The sequence below is a fragment of the Monodon monoceros genome, unplaced genomic scaffold (genome assembly GCF_005190385.1).
Source record: "Monodon monoceros isolate NGI ecotype Baffin Bay Population unplaced genomic scaffold, NGI_Narwhal_1 Super_Scaffold_13, whole genome shotgun sequence".
NCBI classification, from domain to species: Eukaryota; Metazoa; Chordata; class Mammalia; order Artiodactyla; family Monodontidae; genus Monodon; species Monodon monoceros.
In genome coordinates this window covers 27,661,647-27,685,532 of record NW_021703769.1, presented here as the reverse complement: position 1 = coordinate 27,685,532, position 23,886 = coordinate 27,661,647, and the positions used below count along the sequence as shown (strand labels likewise).

General features: G+C 39.8%; 1 protein-coding gene across 2 annotated transcripts in view; it reads right to left on the bottom strand.

The window, feature by feature from the left end:
- PSMF1 (proteasome inhibitor subunit 1) overlaps positions 1-23,886 on the bottom strand; it is a 52,590-nt gene that overhangs the window by 11,428 nt on the left and 17,276 nt on the right. For both annotated transcript variants that reach the window (XM_029220371.1, XM_029220372.1), the window contains exon 4: positions 20,963-21,145. In XM_029220371.1, the coding sequence (XP_029076204.1) occupies positions 20,963-21,145 (183 nt within the window). The remainder of the gene's footprint in view (positions 1-20,962; positions 21,146-23,886) is intronic.

Here is a 23,886-nt window from a genome sequence, read left to right as displayed (position 1 = left end):
AGCCCTTCCTTCTATATCCTATCTCAACTCAGTCCTTCATAATAATCAACCTTTTCTGAGCAGAAGACCTCAGACATACTTCTTTCACGATTTTAAAAAGAGTTAACGGTCTGGAATAAAAGGGGCAATCAGCCCTAATCGACTGTGAACTCCTTGAAAGTTAGGTCCATACCTCATCATGTTTTCCCAGTGCCTAGCACAGTATCTGACACATAATTGACACTTAGACCCACTTGGAGCTAAGAAATTGTGTAAAGGATAAAAGCAAAGGTTTCAGAGTTTGACCCAAGTTCAAATTCTGGCTTCACCATTTAACAGCTGTCTGACCTAGGGCAAATCATGAAATCTCTAAGCCTTAGTTTTCTCCCCTGTAAAATACAGACAATAGTATCTATTTCTCAGGGTTGTTATAAGGATTAAATGAGAATGTTTATAAAAGCTTAGCACCTGGTATACAATAAAGAGTTTAATAAGTAGTATCCAATATTCTATTATTATAACACAACTTCTGCTCCTTAATGGTTGTGGTCAAGTTACTTACACATGAACCTCAGTTTCATGTAAACTGTAAAAGGGGGATAGCCCTTACTGATCTCATGGGGTTGAGAGGATTAAATAAAAGCATGTGGATGAAATGACTAGTATGTTGTCTGCAATAGCTGGCATTCAATAAAAAGTAGCCATATAAATATTACTGAACTAGCTTTGCCATCCATGGGAAAAAGATCAAAGGGATAAAGATTTCTTCCATTCTAAGGAAAAGAATGAGGGCAACTATTATTGTTTCACAAGTAATGAAAAATGAAAATTATTAAGGTGGCATAGGTAGAGGATAATTCTTTTCAAAATTTGGTGCTAGATCAAAGCTAAAATATGAATCTATCTCACAACACATAAAAATTAATTTCAAATGGATTATCTTAATATAAAAGGTGAAACAACAAAGCTTCTAGAAAATATGAGAAATTCTACATGACCTTGGGGTAGGGCAAAAATTTCTCAAACAGATCAAAAAAGCATCACATATAAAGGGAAAGTATTGATAAGCCAAACTACATAAAATATTAAGAATGTTTTAATTTAAAAAACACCATTAACAGAGTGAAAAGACAAACTACAAGAGGGAAAAAAAAAAAAAGATTCAAAATGTGGTCCATGGACCCCTGGGGGGTTCCTGAGACTCTCATTTCAGGGGGGGGTCCATGAGGTCAAAACTATTTCATCTTAGAAGCTATCTGCTTTTTCATCGTGTTGATATTTGCACTGATGGTGCAAAAGCAATGGTGGGTAAAACAGTTGATGACTTAGCATGAATCAAAGCAGAAGCATTCATCTAGCAGTCACTGTAACCTCCCTCACCAGCCACTCTGACCACTCCCACCCCCATCCAGTTTTCCTTCAGAATGTCCTTAAAGAATCGTTAAAAATTACCAAGTATTCTAAACTCTCAATCTTTGAGTACACCTCTTTTTAATATTCTGTGTGATGAAATGGGAAATATGCATAAAGTACTTCTGTGCATGTAGAAATACAACGGTTGTCTCAAAGAGAAGTACTCGTGCAGTTGTTTAAGTTGCTAGCTGAAGTAGCCGTTTTTTTCATGGAAAACCATTTTTATACAAAACAATGACTGACAAACAAACCATGGTTATTCAGACTGGGCTACACAGTTGATACTTTCTTGAAAACCATGTGAACCTGTTACTGCAAGGAAAATAACTGACAGTATATGTTGCCAATGATAAAATTCAAGCTTTCAAGTGAAAATTAGCAATTTGGAAATCTGTATTCACCACTAGCTTGACGGCTCTCCCATACTGATGCTGATGAGATCAGTAATATTGATGAATGTGATTTTTAAAATATTGTGTAATAAATGTGTCAACGTTTAGCGAATCTGCACATCTCAGTGGACCAACAGTTTCCAAATAACCAATTCATGATCTCCCAATAGCATGCACTGGTAAAAGGTCCATTAAAAGGGCATGATAGAGCAATGGATTTTAATGTAATAATGTACAAAAAGTTCACTGATACAGATTCAGATTCTACATTGCAACTAACCCTTTGTGAAAATTAAGAAAGGGAAACTAACTAAAATGGAATCAAGAGGCCAGAAGGGAGAGCAGAGCCTTCATGCACGAATCACTTGACATCAACATAGACCCCAGAAGGAAGAGAGCCAATGAAAAGCCATTATACTGCAAACTCCCAGTTTTCTCCAATGGACTTTAGGTTTATAACAGCCCCTCCCAACTTCCCCTTATTCTCTATAAAAGAACTTCTCCTTTGCTTTACCAGACTTGCATGTGGTGAACCACAGCTGCATGCCCCAAACTGCAATCCTTTGCTGCTCCTGGATAAACCTGTTTTGTTGGTAATAACTGGCTATTTTATTGTTTTACCTTAACACCTTAAAGAAACTATCACTTATCAAGTTTTGGTGTAATGCAAAGAATATCCACAATTACTACTGCTCTCTTTTCCAACAACTTATGTTAAGGCTTAAACAAAAACATTATCACCTACAGCCTAAAGGCAGAAGCAGAAATGAAAATCTAGCTGTCTTCTATGCCAGTATTAAAGATATCTGCAACAATGAAAACAATGTCACTCTTCTCATTAAGTTTTTGATTTGGAAAATAGTTATTTTCATAAAATTTGTTATTTAGGTTAACACACAACAGGTTTATTATTATGTTTAAATGAATGAATAAATGTATATTTAAATTTAAAATTTAATTTTTTAATTAAAAATTTCAGCTATAATTTATAATATGGTAAATATTGATAGATGCAACTCAAACAAACAAGAGCTCTTTTGGGGTCCTAAATAATTTGGGGGAATGCAAGAGAGTTCCTGAGACAAAAAAGCTTGAGATCTGCCAGCACAGAAAATATAACTCCAGGAAACAAAAGAAAAAATTTATATACAGATGTTCACAGTGTACTATTTAAAATGAAAAATTGGACATTCTTGAAATTCCCTGTGGAGGTTAGGCAAACTACAGCATATATTAGTAGAATAAAATATCAGATACTAAAAAATATATGTTAAAGGAACATATGTATATGTATAACTGATTCACTTTGTTATAAAGCAGAAACTAACACACCATTGTAAAGCAATTATACTCAAATAAAGATGTAAAAAAAAAATTATCAGGCGGACAAAGAAGCAGACAATATGACATGATTATAATAATAATAAATATATATATATATGTTTACCACCTTAGTAAACAAAATACAAAATTTTAAAAAGAAAATGTGGAGGACTTCCGGGAAGATGGCGGAAGAGTAAGACGCGGATATCACCTTCCTCCCCACACATACACCAGAAATACATCTACACGTGGAACAACTCCTACAGAACACCTACTGAACTCTGGCAGAAGACCTCAGACCTCCCAAAAGGCAAGAAACCCCCCACGTACCTGGTTAGGGCAAAAGAAAAAAAAAAACAGAGACAAAAGCATAGGGACGGGTCCTGCACCAGCGGGAGGGAGCTGTGAAGGAGGAAAAGTGTCCACACACTAGGAAGCCCCTTAGCGGGCGGAGACTGCGGGTGGCGGAGTGGGGGAGCTTCGGAGCCGCGGAGGAGAGCACAGCAACAGGGGTGCGGAGGGCAAAGCAGAGAGATTCCCGCACAGAGGATCAGGGACGAATGGCACTCACCAGCCGAGAGGCGTGTCTGCTCACCCGCTGGGGCGGGCAGGGCTGGGAGCTGAGGCTCCAGCCTCAGTCGGAGCGCCGGGAGAGGACTGGGGTTGGCAGCGTGAACACAGCCTGCAGGGCGTTAGTGCACCGCAGTAAACCAGCGGCTAGCCGGGAGGGAGTCCGGGGAAAAGTCTGGACCTGCCGAAGAGGCAAGAGACTTTTTCTTCCCTCTTTATTTCCTGGTGCGCGAGGAGAGGGGATAGAACGCTGCTTAAAGGAGCTCCAGAGACGGGCGCGAGCCGCGGCTAAAAGTGCGGACCCCAGAGACAGACATGAGACGCTAAGGCCGCTGCTGCCGCCACCAAGAAGCCTGTGTGCAAACACAGGTCACTATCCACACCCCCCTTCCGGGGAGCCTGTGCAGCCAGCCACTGCCAGGGTCCCGGGATCCAGGGACAACTTCCCCGGGAGAACGCACGGCGCGCCTCAGGCTGGCAACGTCACGCTGGCCTCTGCCGCCTCAGGCCCGCCCCGCACTCCGTGACCCTCCCTACCGCCCCCCCCCCAGCCTGACTGAGCCAGAGCCTCCGAATCAGCGGCTCCTTTAACCCCGTCCTGTCTGAGCAAAGAACAGACGTCCTCCGGCGACCTACAAGCACAGGCAGGGCCAAATCCAAAGCTGAGCCCCTGGGAGCTGTGAGAACAAAGAAGAGAAAGGGAAATCTCTCCCAGCAGCCTCAGGAGCAGCAGATTAAAGCTCCACAATCAACTTGATGTACCCTACATCTGTGGAATACCTGAATAGACAACGAATCATCCCAAATTAAGGAGCGGTGTGGACGAAAGGCCCTTGGTGCTGCAGCCAGGAGTTAGTGCTGTGCCTCTGAGGTGGGAAAGCCAACTTCAGGACACTGGTCCACAAGAGGCCTCCCAGCTGCACATAATATCAAACGGCGAAAATCTCCCAGAGATCTCCATCTCAACGCCAGCATCCAGCTTCACTCAACGACCAGCAAGCTACAGTGCTGGACACCCTATGCCAAACAACTAGCAAGACAGGAACACAACCCCACCCATTAGCAGAGAGGCTGCCCCAAATCATAATAAGTCTACAGACACCCCAAAACACACCACCAGACGTGGACCTGCCCACCAGAAAGACAAGATCCAGCCTCATCCACCAGAACACAGGCACTAGTACCCTCAACCAGGAGGCCTACACAACCCACTAAACCAACCTTAGCCACTGGGGACAGACACTAAAAACAACAGGAACTACGAACCTTCAGCCTGCAAAAAGGAGACCCCAAACACAGTAAGATAAGCAAAATGAAAAGACAGAAAAACACACAGCAGATGAAGGAGCAAGATAAAAACCCACCAGACCTAACAAATGAAGAGGAAATAGGCAGTCTACCTGAAAAAGAATTCAGAATAATGATAGTAAAGATGATCCAAAATCTTGGAAATAGAATAGACAAAATGCAAGAAACATTTAACAAGGACCTAGAAGAACTAAAGATGAAACAAACAATGATGAACAACACAATAAATGAAATGAAAAATACTCTAGATGGGATCAATAGCAGAATAACTGAGGCAGAAGAACAGATAAGTGACCTGGAAGATAAAATACTGGAAATAACTAATGCAGAGCAGAATAAAGAAAAAAGAATGAAAAGAACTGAGGACAGTCTCAGAGACCCCTGGGACAACATTAAACGCACCAACATTCGAATTATAGGGGTTCCAGAAGAAGAAGAGAAAAAGAAAGGGACTGAGAAAATATTTGAAGAGATTATAGTTGAAAAGTTCCCTAATATAGGAAAGGAAATAGTTAATCAAGTCCAGGAAGCACAGAGAGTCCCATACAGGATAAATCCAAGGAGAAATACGCCAAGACACATATTAATCAAACTGTCAAAAATTAAATACAAAGAAAGCATATTAAAAGCAGCAAGGGAAAAACAACAAATAACACACAAGGGAATCCCCATAAGGTTAACAGCCGATCTTTCAGCAGAAACTCTACAAGCCAGAAGGGAGTGGCAGGACATATTGAAAGTGATGAAGGAGAAAAACCTGCAACCAAGATTACTCTACGCAGCAAGGATCTCATTCAGATTTGATGGAGAAATTAAAACCTTTACAGACAAGCAAAAGCTGAGAGAGTTCAGCACCACCAAACCAGCTCTACAACAACTGCTAAAGGAACTTCTCCAGGCAAGAAACACAAGAGAAGGAAAAGACCTACAATAACGAACCCAAAACAATTAAGAAAATGGGAATGGGAACATACATATCGATAATTACCTTAAATGTAAATGGACTAAATACTCCCACCAAAAGACACAGATTGGCTGAATGGATACAAAAACAAGACGCATATATTTGCTGTCTACAAGAGACGCACTTCAGACCTAGAGACACATACAGACTGAAAGTAAGGGGATGGAAAAAGGTATTTCGTGCAAATGGAAACCAAAAGAAAGCTGGAGTAGCAATTCTCATATCAGACAAAATAGACTTTAAAATAAAGACTATTAGAAGAGACAAAGGACAGTACATAATGATCAAGGGATCGATCCAAGAAGAAGATATAACAATTGTAAATATTTATGCACCCAACATAGGAGCACCTCAATACATAAGGCAAATACTAACAGCCATAAAAGGGGAAATCGACAGTAACACATTCATAGTAGGGGACTTTAACACCCCACTTTCACCAATGGACAGATCATCCAAAATGAAAATAAATAAGGACACACAAGCTTTAAATGATACATTAAACAAGATGGACTTAATTGATATTTATAGGACATTCCATCCAAAAACAACAGAATACGCATTTTTCTCAAGTGCTCATGGAACATTCTCCAGGATAGATCATATCTTGTGTCACAAATCAAGCCTTGGTAAATTTAAGAAAATTGAAATTGTATCAAGTATCTTTTCCGACCACAACACTATGAGACTAGATATCAATTACAGGAAAAGATCTGTAAAAAATACAAACACATGGAGGCTAAACAATACACTACTTAATAACGAAGTGATCACTGAAGAAATCAAAGAGAAAATCAAAAAATACCTAGAAACAAATGACAATGAAGACACGACGACTCAAAATCTATGGGATGCAGCAAAAGCAGCTCTAAGAGGGAAGTTTATAGCAATACAATCCTACCTTAAGAAACAGGAAACATCTCGAATAAACAACCTAACCTTGCACCTAAAGCAATTAGAGAAAAAAAATTAGAGAAAGAAGAACACCTAAAGCAATTAGAGAAAGAAGAGCAATTAGAGAAGGAAAGCAATCATAAAAATCAGATCAGAAATAAATGAAAAAGAAATGAAGGAAACAATAGCAAAGATCAATAAAACTAAAAGCTGGTTCTTTGAAAGGATAAACAAAATTGATAAACCATCAAGAAAAAAAGGGAGAAGACTGAAATCAATAGAATTAGAAATGAAAAAGGAGAAGTAACAACTGACACTGCAGAAATACAAAAGATCATGAGAGATTACTACAAGCAACTCTATGCCAATAAAATGGACAACCTGGAAGAAATGGACAAATTCTTAGAAAGGCACAACCTGCCAAGACTGAATCAGGAAGAAATAGAAAATATGAACAGACCAATCACAAGCACTGAAATTGAAACTGTGATTAAAAATCTTCCAACAAGCAAAAGCCCAGGACCAGATGGCTTCACAGGCGAATTCTATCAAACATTTAGAGAAGAGGTAACACCTATCCTTCTCAAACTCTTCCAAAATATAGCAGAGGGAGGAACACTCCCCAACTCATTCTACGAAGCCACCATCACCTTGATACCAAAACCAGACAAGGATGTCACAAAGAAAGAAAACTACAGGCCAATATCACTGATGAACATAGATGCAAAAATCCTCAACAAAATACTAGCAAACAGAATCCAACAGCACATTAAACGGATCATACACCATGATCAAGTGGGGTTTATTCCAGGAATGCAAGGATTCTTCAATATACGCAAATCAATCAACGTGATACACCATATTAACAAATTGAAGGAGAAAAACCATATGATCATCTCAATAGATGCAGAGAAAGCTTTTGACAAAATTCAACACCCATTTATGATAAAAACCCTGCAGAAAGTAGGCATAGAGGGAACTTTCCTCAACATAATAAAGGCCATATATGACAAACCCACAGCCAACATCGTCCTCAATGGTGAAAAACTGAAAGCATTTCCACTAAGATCAGGAACAAGACAAGGTTGCCCACTCTCACCACTCTTATTCAACATAGTTTGGAAGTTTTAGCCACAGCAATCAGAGAAGAAAAGGAAATAAAAGGAATCCAAATCAGAAAAGAAGAAGTAAAGCTGTCACTCTTTGCAGATGACATGATACTATACATAGAGAATCCTAAAGATGCTACCAGAAAACTACTAGAGCTAATCAATGAATTTGGTAAAGTAGCAGGATACAAAATTAATGCACAGAAATCTCTGGCATTCCTATACACTAAGGATGAAAAATCTGAAAGTGAAATCAAGAAAACACTCCCATTTACCATTGCAACAAAAAGAATAAAATATGTAGGAATAAACCTACCTAAGGAGACAAAAGACCTGTATGCAGAAAATTATAAGACACTGATGAAAGAAATTAAAGATGATACAAAATCATACAGTGCGTGACCTTTTGGAATTGGCTTTTTTCACTCAGCCTGATGACCCTGAGATCCATGTTCTTGGATTGGAAGAATCAACATTGTGAAAATGACTCTACTACCCAAAGCAATCTACAGATTCAATGCAATCCCTATCAAACTACCACTGGCATTTTTCACAGAACTAGAACAAAAAATTTCACAATTTGTATGGAAACACAAAAGACCCCGAATAGCCAAAGCAATCTTGAGAACAAAAAACGGAGCTGGAGGAATCAGGCTTCCTGACTTCAGACTATACTACAAAGCTACGGTAATCAAGACAGTATGGTACTGGCACAAAAAGAGAAATATAGATCAATGGAACAGGATAGAAAGCCCAGAGATAAACCCACGCACATATGGTCACCTTATCTTGGATAAAGGAGACAGGAATGTACAGTGGAGAAAGGACAGCCTCTTCAATAAGTGGTGCTGGGAAAACTGGACAGCTATATGTAAAAGTATGAGATTAGATCACTCCCTAACACCATACACAAAAATAAACTCAAAATAGATTAAAGACCTAAATGTAAGGCCAGAAACTATCAAACTCTTAGAGGAGAACACAGGCAGGACACTCTATGACATAAATCACAGCAAGGTCCTTTTTGACCCACCTCCTAGAGAAATGGAAATAAAAACAAAAATAAACAAATGGGACCTAATGAAACTTAAAAGCTTTTGCGCAGCAATGGAAACCATAAACAAAACCAAAAGACAACCCTCAGAATGGGAGAAAATATTTGCAAATGAAGCAACTGACAAAGGATTAATCTCCAAAATTTATAAGCAGCTCATGCAACTTAATAACAAAAAAACAAACAACCCAATCCAAAAATGGGCAGAAGACCTAAATAGACATTTCTCCAAAGAAGATATACAGACTGCCAACAAACACATGAAAGAATGCTCAACATCACTAATCATTAGAGAAATGGAAATCAAAACTACTATGATCTCACACCAGTCAGAATGGCCATCATCAAAAAATCTAGAAACAATAAATGCTGGAGAGGGTGTGGAGAAAAGGGAACCCTCTTACACTGTTGGTGGCAATGTAAATTGATACAGCCACTGTGGAGAACAGTATGGAGGTTCCTTAAAAAACTACAAATAGAACTACCATATGACCCAGCAATCCCACTACTGGGCATATACCCTGAGAAAACCATAATTCAAAAAGAGTCATGTACCAAAATGTTCATTGCAGCTCTATTTACAATAGCCCAGAGATGGAAACAACCTAAGTGTCCATCATCGGATGAATGGATAAAGAAGATGTGGCACATATATACAATGGAATATTACTCAGCCATAAAAAGAAACGAAATTGAGCTATTTGTAATGAGGTGGATAGACCTAGAGTCTGTCATACTGAGTGAAGTAAGTCAGAAAGAGAGAGACAAATACCGTATGCTAACACATATATATGGAATTTAAGAAAAAAAATGTCATGAAAAACCTAGGGGTGAAACAGGAATAAAGACACAGACTTACTACAGAATGGACTTGAGGCTATGGGGAGGGGGAAGGGTAAACTGTGACAAAGCGAGAGAGAGGCATGGACATATATACACTACCAAACGTAAGGTAGATAGCTAGTGGGAAGCAGCCGCATAGCACGAGATCAGCTCGGTGCTTTGTGACCGCCTGGAGGGGTGGGATAGGGAGGTTGGGAGGGAGGGAGACGCAAGCGGGAAGCGATATGGGAACATATGTATATATATAAAACTGATTCATTTTGTTGTGAAGCTGAAACTAACATACCATTGTAAAGCAATTATACTCCAATAAAGATGTTAAAATGAAAAAAAAAAGAAAAAAACAAAAACAAAAAAAAAGGAAAAGAAAATGTGGAACACAAATATCGGGAACATTTAGAAAATATGTAAAGATAAAGACTGAATGGGATTAAAAATGAATTCTGAATGACATAAATAAGAGCTTTATATTTAAGGATTAGTTTTAGCAAAGCTGGTTAAGCACAGAAATTTTGATTTTTCAAAACAAAGAACAAGATTTGGGGCATACAGTCTCCTGACTGAGGACAGATGGAGCAAAGGGAAATGGGTTAGAATTGTAATGACAACAACAATAAAAAGTTAGGCTCAGATGAAAAAAACTTCCCTTAGAGATGGCTTGTTTTCAGTATTTCTTCCCTAGAGATCTGAGGAGTAGAACAGACCTAATTTTCACCCTCAATTCTCTATCACAATGGAATGTCCTCTCCATCTATACCAGCATCACCCCAATAGCCTCTGACAAGGTCTGGACACACATCACCACACACTTAGTGAAGCAAGACATCCCAACTTCAGTTAGCATCTGGAGGTTTCCAGGTGTGGGACAGGCAATATGGTGTGGAAAGTGAGGGGTGAGACACAGAACTGTATCCTATGGGAAGGGGCAGAGGCTGTTGTTTCCTACTCAGAATATAAACCAAGGCTGTTCAGTGATAGGGTAATTAACAACCTGCAGCAGCCAGATGGGCCCTCTGCTCTCCTTTCCCTCCTTCCTGCCCTAAGGCCCCACCCTTAAATCTGGCATTTGTGGGAAAAACAAAAAGGTGAAAGTATGAGTGGCTGATTGCCCAGCAACATGGTAGTGATGGGGCTCTCACAAAGAAGTCGTCATTATAGGCATCTGTGCTGACAGAGGAAGGGGGCTGGCAATGGGTGGGGGTGGAGAGTGAAGGGGACTACAGAGGCAAGACCTGTCAATTCGCTAGTGGCTGACAAAAAGCCTCCTAAACATTCCTCCTCGTCTTCTAGTTCAGTGTTCCAGTCCCGGGAGATAAGCTTGCCTAAGAAAGATCAAACTGAGGGGGGTTAGGGGATGGATTTTTCTCCATAATCAGTGTGCACTCACTACACTGAACTTGTACACAAATTGATTACATGAACTAACACTGAAGGGTGCAGTGGGGAAAGCATAAGCTTCTGAGTCCCACGTAGGGGCAAACCCCAGTCTTCACCCCCTCAGTTAGATAATTCTGGGAAGTTATGCTACCTCCCTTATCCACTGTATACCCCTCTGTAAAAGTAGGGATGCTGCTGATTTCCGTGTAGGACCGCCTGGAAGATGAGCAACCATAAATGGAAACACTTGGTATGGGGTCAACACATGGTGGACAGCCAAGAAATGGCAGTTTCTCCTATCCTCGATAAGTGGTGGCCAACGTGATGACAGAGGAAACAATGTCCATAAAGGTCCTGGGCCTAAATGTAGTTGCCCAGCACACCCTCTGGGTCGATACTCTCACATCTAAGTGGTTCCACAGCATCATATCCTTTTCTAGGAGGAACAGACTATGTATTTTAAAAAAATAAAAGAGGTTCTCTCTTTCGGGAAACCCTCTAGTCATTATACCTTCAGTCTTGTTCTCATCTCTGCTTGCTACCTGAATAGGATCCATGGAGTATTTCTTAGGCATCTACTATATTTTGAGCCATGAGCTCAATACGTGACATCATATTCCATGCGAAGAAACCTGAGACAGGTATAATTCCCAAGGTGCAGATGAGAAAACCAAGGCTAACTGTGCTCACTGAGAGACAGGCAAAGCTACAAGGCCAGGGTTTGAACCCAGCTGATCAACCTCCAAAGCCTGTGCTGCTAACTGCCATATAATACTCTCTTCTTGACATGGGAGGTGGGTGAGGCAGCAGAAAGAAGGGAACAAGTCCCATCTGCTAAGAGTGGTATACAGGAGTGATGAGGCTTGGCCCTCTGCCTCACTCCCTCCAATCCACCAGGATCCTGAGCCAAAGACACTAACACCCTCTCTCATCAGCATCCTTCAATGGTTTCCAACTGCCCATGGGGGAAGATTCATGTACATGGCATCAGGGTCCTTTCCTTCACAGCTGTTATATCCTAGGATTCTGACATGAATTCTTTCTCTAGACAAAATTCAGGGACAGTCCCATGCTTTCAGACCTTGATGCCTCTGGCCTGCTGGTCTCAACCTGGAACAACCTCCCCACGAAAGGAATCTTCGGAAATAATTCAGACACATGAAAAGGAAAAAAGAAAAGGAGCTTAAGGAATAGTTCTCCTCTTCCCCGTGAAGACACAGCTCAGACAGCACCTCCCCCAAGAAGCCTTTCCTAGGTTACCTATGAAGGATCTCTGTGCTAACCTCTGCAATGGCACTCTTATTTACTCACCTGTCTCCCACATCAGAGGGAGAGCACATGCCTCAAGAGTAGGAGCCCAGGCCCAGGGATCGCTGAACCCAGAGGGGAACAGTTGCTGAACACAGAATTCACCAAAAATGTGCAAGGCATAGGTCCGGGTGATGGAGATACAAAGAGGTGAAAAAGTAGAGCAAAGGGGATATGCACTTGGAAAAAGCCAATAATCTTGCAATTAGACAAAAAATAACTGAGTGGTAGTATTGTCAAAGATGGGGTGAATGCCAGGGCTAGGGGGCCAGGAGTTTTAGCCAACCAAAGGAACACCACCACTGTACCCCTGCCCGGCTCTAACCACACCACCTGTCCTTCGAGGGCTCTGCACAGGACAGGCTTTCAGGCTGGAGCACCCATTCTACCCTACTCTTTGCCTGGCTAACATCTCCTCCTGCTTGGAGGTGAGTCCCTTTTTAGGGAAGCCTTCCCTGAACACCAAGTGTGGTTCAGGTTCCTCTTCCTACACGCTCCCAAGTATCCTGTTCATCCCCATGAGATGAGGTAAGAGCAGGAGCATGAATGGCATCATTGGCCTTTGTGAAGCACCCAGCGGGAGATCTAGTGCCCCGCATATAGTGAGCTCAGTAAATACAGTGGACTTAAGAACCTACGTGACTCCTCAGCATCTAAACTTTAAAATAAACTTTTTTACCTTGAAATAATTAAAGATTCACAGGAAGTTGGAAAAGTAGTACAGAGAAATCCTGTGTACCCTCACCCAGTTTTCCCCAAGTTACAACACCACAAAGATCTCCCTCATGCTATCCCCTCTTATTAACACACCCACAGCCCTGTCCCATCCATAACCTCTGGTAACACTAGTCTGTTTAGTACCTCTATAATTTTGTTATTGCAAAAAATATTATATAAATGGAATCATACAGTGCGTGACCTTTTGGAATTGGCTTTTTTCACTCAGCCTGATGACCCTGAGATCCATGTAACTGTTTTGTGTATCAACAATTCATCCCTTTATATTGCTGAGTAGTATTCCATGGAATGGATGTGTGTTTAATCATTCACCAATTGAAGGACATCCAGGTTGTTTCCAGTTTTTGGCTATTACAAACAAAGCTATTTATGAACATTTGTGGATAGGTTTTTGTGTGGCATAATTTTCATATCTGATAAATGCCCAGGAGTGTGATTCCTGGGTCTTACCATTAAGTGTATGTTTAGTTTAAAAAACTGCCAAACAATTTTCCAGGGTAGCTGTACCATTTTATGTTCCACCAGCAATGTATGAGAGATCCCAGTTCTCTGCACCCTCTCCAGCATTTGGTATCATTACTTTCATTTCAGCTTTTCTAACAGGTGTGAAGTATCTCACTGTGGTTTAATTTGCATTTCCCCAATGGCCAGTAATGCTGAACACATTTTCCTGTGCTTATTTGCCATCTGTATATCCTTTTCAGTGTAACATCTCTTCATATCCTTTGCTCATTTTCTAATTGGACTGTTCATTTTTTTAACCTGTTGAGTTTTAAGATTATCTTTCTAGATACAATTCCTTTGCCAGATATGTGGTTTGCAAACATTCTTTCCCAATCTGTAGGTTATGTTTTTATTCTAACAGGGTCTTTCACAGAACAAAAGTTTTTAATTTTGATGAAGTCCAATTTATTGATTTTTTTTTCTGTTATAGATTGTGCTTTTATAGTCATATCTAAGAACTCTTCACCAAGCCTTGGATCCTTAAGATTTTCTCCTTTGAGTTCTTCTAAAAGTGTTGTAATATTAAGTTTTACATTTAAATCTATGATCCAATTTGAGTTAAACTGGATTTAAGGTGTGAGGTTTAGGTCAAGGCTCTTATTTTTGCTTGTGACTATCCAATTGCTCCATTGATTTGCTTGTGCACCCCAGTCAAAAGTCAACTGGCTATATGTCTGTGGGCCTATTTCTGGGTTCTCTATTCTGTTCCATTGATCTATGAGTCCATCCATCTAATGTAGCTATATAATAAGCCTGAACATTGGGTAGAGTGATTTCTCCCTCTTTATTCATTTTCAAAATTGTTTTAGCTACTCCAAATCCCTTTGCCTTTCCAGATAACTTCTGGAATAATCTTGCTCTATCTACAGAAATTTTTGTTGGGTTTTTTATAGGAATTCAATTAAACTAGTAAGCTAATTTGTGGAGTATTTGACATCTTTACTATGTTGAGTCTTCCGTCCTTGAACATGTTATGTCTCTCCACTTATTTAGGTCTTCTTTGATTACAGTTTTCAGCATAAAAGTCTTAAACATGTTTTGTTAGATTTATACCTAAGTATTTTTTTCAGTGATTGTAAACGGTATTGTATCTTAAATGTCTGTTTCCATGTGTTTACTGAAATATAGTGAAATATAATTGACTTCTGAATGTTGAACTGGCATCCTGCAACTTTGCTATTATTTTTTGGGGTAGATTCCTTGAGATTTTCCATATAGACCATTATGTCATCTGTGAATATAAACTTTTATTTTTTCCTTTCTTACCTATATGCCTTTTCATTTTCTTGCCTTAAGAAAGACAAAGACAAATGCAAAACTTTCAGTATTATGCTTAGTAAGACTGGTGAGAGTGGATATCCTTGCCTTGTTTCTTAGGGGGCAAGAATCCTTTTGCTAGTATAATGTTGGTCCCATAAAATATTTTTTAGGTATTACCAAACCACCCTCTAGTTGAAGGAAAAATACAAAAGTCTCAATCATGGGCGATTATTATCAGTTCTCTTATAGTTTGATCCTGGGAGCCTCATTTCTATTGTTATATATTCACATTTCCAATTAAGCCAAGGTTAGGACCTTTTAATTTTTTTTTTACATCTTTATTGGGATATTTCATGTATCATAAAATTCAGCCACTTAACAATGGTTTTTAGATGTTCACAGTGTGCAATTATTCTAATTTTAGAACATTTTCTGCACCCTAAAAAGACACCTTGTACCCATTAGTCATTCCCCATTCATGCTCTCTAATCCTTCCACCTCAGCTCCTGGCAACCACTAATCGACTTTCTGTTTCTATGGATCTGCCTATTCTGGACATTTCACATAAATGGCTTTTTTCACTTAGCATAATGTTTCCAAGGTTCACACATGTTGTGACGTGTATCAGTATCAGTACTTCATCCTTTTTTATTGCTGAAATATTCCATCGTATGCATATATCACATTTCTTTATCCATTCATCAGTTGATGGACATTTAGGTTGTTTCCACTTTTTGGCTATTATGAATAATGCTGCTATGAACATTCATGTACAAAAGTTGTACATGAATATGTGCACAAACAAGTAGTATATCATTGTAGTTTGGATTTCCACTTCCTTAATGATTAATGATGAACATCTTTTCACATGTTTATGGGCCACCTGTACATATTAGTTGGAGAAATGTCTATTCAAATCCTTTAACCTTTTTAAAATTGGGTTGTCTTTTCATTACTGAGATGCAAGAGTTCTCTATGTATTCTGGATACAAGTCTCTTGTCAGATATATGATTTGTAAATGCTTTCTCCTATTCTGTGGGCCGTCTTTTCACTTTCTTGATGCTGTTCTTTGATGCAACAAAAGGTTTTATTTTTGTTGAAGTCCAATTCATCTATGTTTTCTTTTGTAGCTTGTGCTTTTGGTGTTGTATCTAAGAAACCACCTCTAATACAAGGTCATGAAGATTTATTCTTAAGTTTTCTTCTAGGAGTTTTATAGTTCTATCTAGCTCTTACACTTAGGTCTATGATCCATTTTGAGTCAATTTTTGTGTATAGTTTGAAGAATGGGTCCAACTTCATTCTTTTTCATGTGGATATCCAGTGTCCCAGCACCATTTGAAAAGACTACTGTTTCCCCTATGAACTGTCTTGGCACCCTTCTTGAAATCAATTGCCCATGAAGGTATGGGTTATTTCTGGACTCTCAATTCTACTCCCTTGCTTTACATATCCTTAGGCCAATAGCACACTGTCTTAATTACTGTAGCTTTGTAATAACTTTTGAAGTTGGGAACTGTGAGTCCTCCAACTTTGTTTTTTTAAGATTGTTTTAGTTATTTTGGTTCCCTTGCATTTCCATATGAATCTTGGGATCAGCCTGCCAATTTCTACCAGAAAAACCCACACGCACAAGCCTCCCCCAACCCCCCTACCCCATACCAAACAAAAAAACTCTGGGATTTTGACTGGGATTGCACTGAGTATGCAGATCAATTTGGGGAGTATTGCCAAATACTGTTTCCCTATCTATGAAACACTGGATATCTTTTTCTTTAAATCTTCCTACTTCTTTCAGCAACATTTTGTAGTTTTCAGTATATAAGTCTTATACTTCTTTTGTTAAGTTTATTCTTAAGTGTTTTATACCTTTGGGGGTTATTACAAATGAGATTATTTCCTTAATTTCATTTTCAGATTGTTCACTACTGGTGTATAGAAAATGCAATTGATTTTTGTTTACTGATCTTATATCATGTCACGCTGCTGAACTCATTCATTAGCTCTAGAAGGTTTTTAAAAAGGATTCCTTAGGATTTTCTATATACAGGATCCCATGTCATTGGCAAATAAAGACTGCTTTCCTTCTAACTTTCTAATCAAGATACCTTTAATTTCTTTTTCTTGAGTGATTATGCTGGCTAGAATTTCAAGTACCATGTTGTAGAAAAGTAGCAATAGCAGGTATCCTTATCTTGTTCCTGACCTTATGGGGAAAGCATTCCATCTTTCTCCATTAAGTAGGACGTTAGCTGTGTGCTTTGGGAGTTGAGAAAGTCTCCTTCTATTGTTGAATGCTTTTATTATGAAAGGGTGTTGGATTTTGTCAAATGCTTTTTCTCTATTGAGATGAACATGTGTTTTTTGTCTACTGTTCTATTAATATGGTATATTGCACTGATGTATTTTAAGATGTTAAACCAAACATTCCTGGAATAAGTTTCATTTGGTCATGGTGTATAACCCTTTTTATATGTTGCTGGATTTCTTTTGCTAGTATTTTGTTGAGGATTTTCACATTTATATTCATAAGGGCTACTTGTTTGTACTTTTCTTGTGATGTCCTTGGTTTTGGTATCAGGGTAATACTGGCCTCACAGAATGAGTTGGGAAGTGTTCCTCCCTCTTCTATTATTTTTTTTTTTTTCGGTACGCGGGCCTCTCACTGTTGTGGCCTCTCCCGTTGTGGAGCATAGGCTCCGGACGCGCAGGCTCAGCGGCCATGGCTCACGGGCCTAGCCACTCCACGGCATGTGGGATCTTCCCGGACCGGGGCATGAACCCGTGTCCCCTGCATCGGCAGGCGGACTCTCAACCACCGCGCCACCAGAGAAGCCCCCTCTTCTATTTTTTGGAAGGATTTTTGAAGGACTGGTATCAATAAAAGACTCATTATTAAGGAAATTTTCAAAGGGACCAAAAAATAGTACAAAGTCTAATTTATGAACACCAATGTACCTTTCCATTCAGTTTCAATAATTATCAGTATTCTACCATTCTGGGCTTCCCTGGTGGCACAGTGGTTAAGAATCCACCTGCCAATGCAGGGGACACAGGTTCAAGCCCTGGCCCAGGAAGATCCCACGTGCTGTGAAGCAACTAAGCCCATGCGCCACAACTACTGAGCCTGCGCTCCAGAGCCCGCGAGCCACAACTACTGAGCCCACAAGCCACAATTACTGAGCCTGTGTGCCAGAACTACTGAAGCCCACGTGCCTAGAGACTGTACTCCACAACAACAGAAGCCACCATGATGAGAAGCCCATGCACCGCACTGAAGAGTAGCCCCCGCTCGCTGCAACTAGAGAAAGCTACACACAGCAAAGAAGAACCAAAGCAGCCAAAAATAAATAAATAAAATAAATAAATTAAAAAACAAAATATTCTACCATTCTTATTTCCCCTACACTCATTTCCCAATGTCTCACTCTTTTAGGGGGTGAAATTATTTTAAAGCAAATCCCAGACATATCATTTCACCCTTAAATATTTCAGTTAATAAAATTATATATATACAATAGACAAAGACTTCTTTTTTTTTTAACATAACCAGAATTTAATTATGTCACCTAAGAAAGTTAGCAGTAACATTATCAAATACCTGGTCCCTGTTCAAATTTCCCCAAATATCTCAAAAATAATTTTAGAATTAGTTTATTTGAATCAAGATCAATACAAAGTCCAACACACTGGATTTAGTTGATAAGACTCTAATTAACAATCCCCCTCTCCCTTTTCTCCCCATGCCATTATTTGATGAAAAAAAAACAAGATCAATTAATCCTGTAAAAATTTTTCATGTTCCATACATTGGCTGGAACCCATGTATCCTCATGTGTCTCTTTAACTCATTCTTCTACCTCTCATGCTTCTTTTAAACTGGGAGTTCAATCTAGATTCATGTTGTTGTGAACCTACTATTGCATTATATTAGAATTCACAAAGTCTGGCTGTCCCACTTTTAGTGTTAAGATTGACGTATGGGTTCAGGTGCTATCAGTCTGATTCATCCATTATAAAGTTGCTCATCAACCTTTTACTTAATGGTTTTAGCAACCATTGACAATTTGTGCCTAGTCACTACATTATTTCAGTAGAAGCTGCAATATGGTGATTTTCTCATTATTTCTGTTCTTCCAAGGCTAGGATTTCTTACCTTCATAATTCCAGATTCAGGTCTATGATTCCCAATTAGGATGGCAGAGTCTCCAGGTGCCCTGGAGGTGTTTTTGTGTAAGCCCTGGGGGTGTTTTTGTTTGTCACAGTGATTGGAGAGTGCTTATAGCATTTATAGGCAAAGACCAGAGATGCTTCATGCTCTATAATCCACAGTAGAGATCCACATAATGAATAATCTACATCCTACACAACTTGCCAAAGTCTTGTTAGACATTCATAGAGATGTAAAGCCTACATAAAATTACCTACCATAAGTTAGTCTAAGGCCATTTTATATGTGAACACAAAGTATTTTTATACTGTTTCAATAAAAATTTTTCCAGAAATGTAACTATAACATAGCACGTGCCTGCTTTTGTTACTGTCGAATTCAAAATAATTCCATATACAAGTGCAAATGCCTATCTTTTCCAGTGTAATCATGCTCAGGAATCTACACAATGGAACATACATTATCTTATTAATTACTCACTTTTTATTTCTCATTTATATTATAGTCAGGACTTTCTACTGATCCTTTTTGAAACTGTCCATTTGGTACAGTTTCATAGATCATCTATGAATTCCATTTTGAGACAGTGAAGGAGACTTCAGAGAATATTTGTTTTGAAATAGGAAGTGAATCTGAGAGACCTGAGAATTACTATCTACTTAAGGTCTAAAAGTCTCCCCCAATTTGATTGCTGTCCAGGGCTTACCCTTAAATCTTCCCACCATATTCTGGTTGCATCACAACAGAGCACTGTGCTGGAGTGAGGACACCTGGACCCCTAGCCCTGGCTCTGTCTCTTTATTAGTGGCTGGTGACCTTAGGCAGGTCATCTTAAATAAAGAGGTTAGATCAGACAAGCTGTTGCCAACCTTTCAACCACTTTTTATTATCCTCCACTCTCCCCACAGAACCCAATATTTCCAAAGGTTGCCAAAGACTTGCCAATTATTACTTATTATAGTAATTAAACAAATTTCCTATTTAATTAACCAAAGGTATATAATTGCAAAACAGAGTCATTTTTAACAACGGCAGCTAACACTTATTGAGTGCTTATTATGGCCGCACAGTGAGCCCTCCCCCACAACTCCACCAACCCCACCATTACTACCACACTGTGGACTCCAAACTGGAACATGCCATCTCAACCAGAGGCTAAGGTGTCCCTGGTCCTTGTCTTCTCCCTCAGAGCAGAAGTCTCCAGTCCTAAGTGCTGCCATCCTCATCTGCAAAGACCCTGTATATGACTTGCTCAGGCCTCATGCTGTTTTGGCAAAGTTTTCAAGTTGTAAAAGAGATCAGGGGACTACAATGAAGTGAAAGGCAAAGAAAGGGAACATTGGGAACATATTCCCTCCAGGAACTTCCAGTATTTCTACATTTTCCCCAAAAGCCTGGTCCAGGGTCCTGCACATACGAAGAGCTCTGGAATAAAAAACTGAACTACCTGGGCAGCAACTCTGGAGGACTGCACACACGCCTCAGAGGCACTGACCCTTAGGCAGACTCAGAGGCTGTGTGTGGCCTCTAGAAAGGAGGCAGGCAGCCTTAGGATGCTGGGTTATTGGGGTGACTAGTAGCAGTACAAGAACTCACTGCTCCACTTACATCTCCACTTTCTATCTCCATATACCAAGACTCTGACAATTCTGTTGAAGACACATGGGGGCCAGAGGGGGGTCAAGTGGCAAGATGGTCATGGCTGGGACTCCTTCTTCAGAGGCATGGACTGCCACTGTGGGCTCTGTACTCACCAGGGAGGCTGCCGGCTGGTATGTGGGTGGTGTGGGTGAATCCGGAGTGGGTCAACCTCTCTGGCAGTGGCAGGGGGAAACTCCTGGTGGGGACTTTCGCTAGCCTTGACCCAATGTTCATGGATAGGTGTGATGATCCCAGACACAAGACGAGACCGAAGTTCCTCACTCTTCTTGTAGACCCTGCAGGAAGGAGACGAGGTATCAACTGCTTGCAGCTGGTTGGCAACCCTGCGTTTAGTATTTCGGCGGCGGCGGCAGCGGCAATGGCGGCAGTGGCGCTGATAGCTCTTGGCGTCACGCTTGGACTGTTTGCAAGGGTGGGAACGGGCTGCCCGGCGGACCTGGGTGAGGGGAGTAACAGCCTGGTGTTGTCTCCGAGATTTGGGCCTAAGCTTCTTAGGCATCTGAGTTGCCCCTTCTCGTTTACCACCCCATTAGAAAGCGGTGAGGGTGTAGGGGCACAGGGCTTAGACTGGCTACTCCTCTGTACCCTGCCCACCCCACCCCACCCCACCCTCAGCCTCATTGTGTGTTCATCACATGTCATGGGAGGGGTCATGGAAGGCAAAGTCTCCATGGGGATGATGAACCAGGTTCCTAGTCCAAGTAAGCAGGGCTCTCAGGGCTTAATGTCCAATTCTGTCACTAACTCAGGGGCTCTTGGAAGGCTGCTCTAGGCCTTTTTTCTCTGCTGGTGAGAGAAAAGCAATGTGAGCTATAGCTGAAGTGTTGAGGCAGACTGAGGTAACAGGGAGTGGGCAGGACTCCACAGAGTTCCTAAAAATCTGGTGTTTTAAAATGAGCCATATCCGGGGTCAAAAAGCAAACCGTATAAATCAGGGACATAGATTGGTGGTTGCCAAGGGGGAGGGGAGGTGGGAGAGGGTTGGATTGGGAGTTTGGATTAACAGATGTAAACTAGTATATATAAAATGAATAAACAAGGTCCTACTGTATAGCACAGGGAACTACATTCAATATCCTGTGATAAACCATAATGGAAAAGAATATGACAAAGAATGTATATACATGTATAACTGAATCACTTTACTGTACAGCAGTAATTAACACATTGTAATTCAACTATATTTCAATAAAAAATAAGTTAAAAAAAAAGCAAACCTCATAAATGTCAAAAAAAACCTGAAATCATACAGAGTATGTTCCTCAACCACATGGAATCATACTAAGCATCAAAACTGGAAGGAAGTCTCTAAATACATGGTGTTAAGCAACACAATTCTAGATAATCCATGGATCAAAGAGGAAGTCCTGAAAAAATACAAAGTACTGAATAATAATAAAAGTACAACGTATTAAATTATGTGAGATTATAGCTAAATGAGATTATAGCTAAACAGTGTTGAGAGGAAACTTTATAGCACTAAATGTTTACATTGGAAAAGAGGAAAGAAATCAACAATTTAAATTCTAACCTCAAGAACCTAGAAAAAGAAGAGCAAATTAAACCAAAAGCAAGCAGAAATAAGGAAATAATAAAGAATAAAAATAAATAAATGAGAAAACAGAAAAACAAGAGAAAATTAAAAAGACAAAATCTGGTTCTTCTAAAAAATGAACAAAACTGATAAACTTCCAGCAAGAGCAGCAAACATAAAAAGAGAGAAGACACAAATCACCAATATCAAGAATGCAATGGGATATTATAACAAATTTGTTGCCACTGATAGGATAAGAGAATACTAATAACAACATAATTGAACAACTTAGAATAGACTAATTCTTCAAAAACCACAAACTGTAACAACTTAGGCAAAATGAAATAGATAATCTGAATAGTTCTATTAAAGTAACACAATTCCTACGTAAGCACCCCCCAAAAGAAATATCCAGGTCCACATGATTTCAGTGGAGAAGCCTACCAAACATTTAAAGAACTAACACCAATTTACAGTCACTTCCAGAAAATACAAGAGAAGGGAACATTTTCCAATTCATTTTTATGAGGCCAGTATTATGCTGATATCAAATCCAGACAAAGACAGTACAAAAAAAAGAAAACTACAGGGCTTCCCTGGTAGCGCAGTGGTTGAGAATCTGCCTGTCAATGCAGGGGACACGGGTTCGAGCCCTGGTCTGGAAAGATTCCACATGCCGCGGAGCAACTAGGCCTGTGAGCCACAACTACTGAGCCTGCGCGCCTGGAGCTTGTGCTCCGCAACAAGAGAGGCCGCGACAGTGAGAGGCCCGTGCACCGCAAAGAAGAGTGGCCCCCGCTTGCCCCAACTAGAGAAAGCCCACGCACAGAAACGAAGACCCAACACAGCCAAAAATAAATAAATAAATAAAAATTTTAAAAAAACAAACAAAAAACTACAGACCACTATTTCTCATGAACTTGGATGCAAAAATGCTCAACAAAATATTAACAAATTAAATTCAAAAATATATAAAAGAATACCATAGGATTTATTGTATGTACACAAGGCTGGTTCAATAGTTACAAATCCCTACATATCAATAAGCTAAGAAAAATGATATGGTTATATCAATTGATACAGAAAAGGTATTTGACAAAATCCAACACGATAAATCCATTCATGATAAAAATTCTCAACAAACCAGGAATAGAAGAGAACTTCCTCAACATGATACAGAGCATCTACAAAAAAACTACAGCTAACAATATACTTAGTAATGAAAGACTGAGTACTTTGTCTTTAAGACTGGGAACAAGGTAAGGATGTTCTCTCTAACCACTCTTATTTAACATAATATTGGAAGTTCCAGCCACTTCAGTAAGGCAAGACAAAGAAAATGCACACAGATTAGAAAACAAGGAATGAAACTGTTCCTATTTGCAGATGACATGCCAGTCTACCTTGAAATTCCCAAGGAATTTACCAAAAAAACCCCTCCAAGAACACTACGAATTCAGCAAGGTGACAGGATAAAAGATC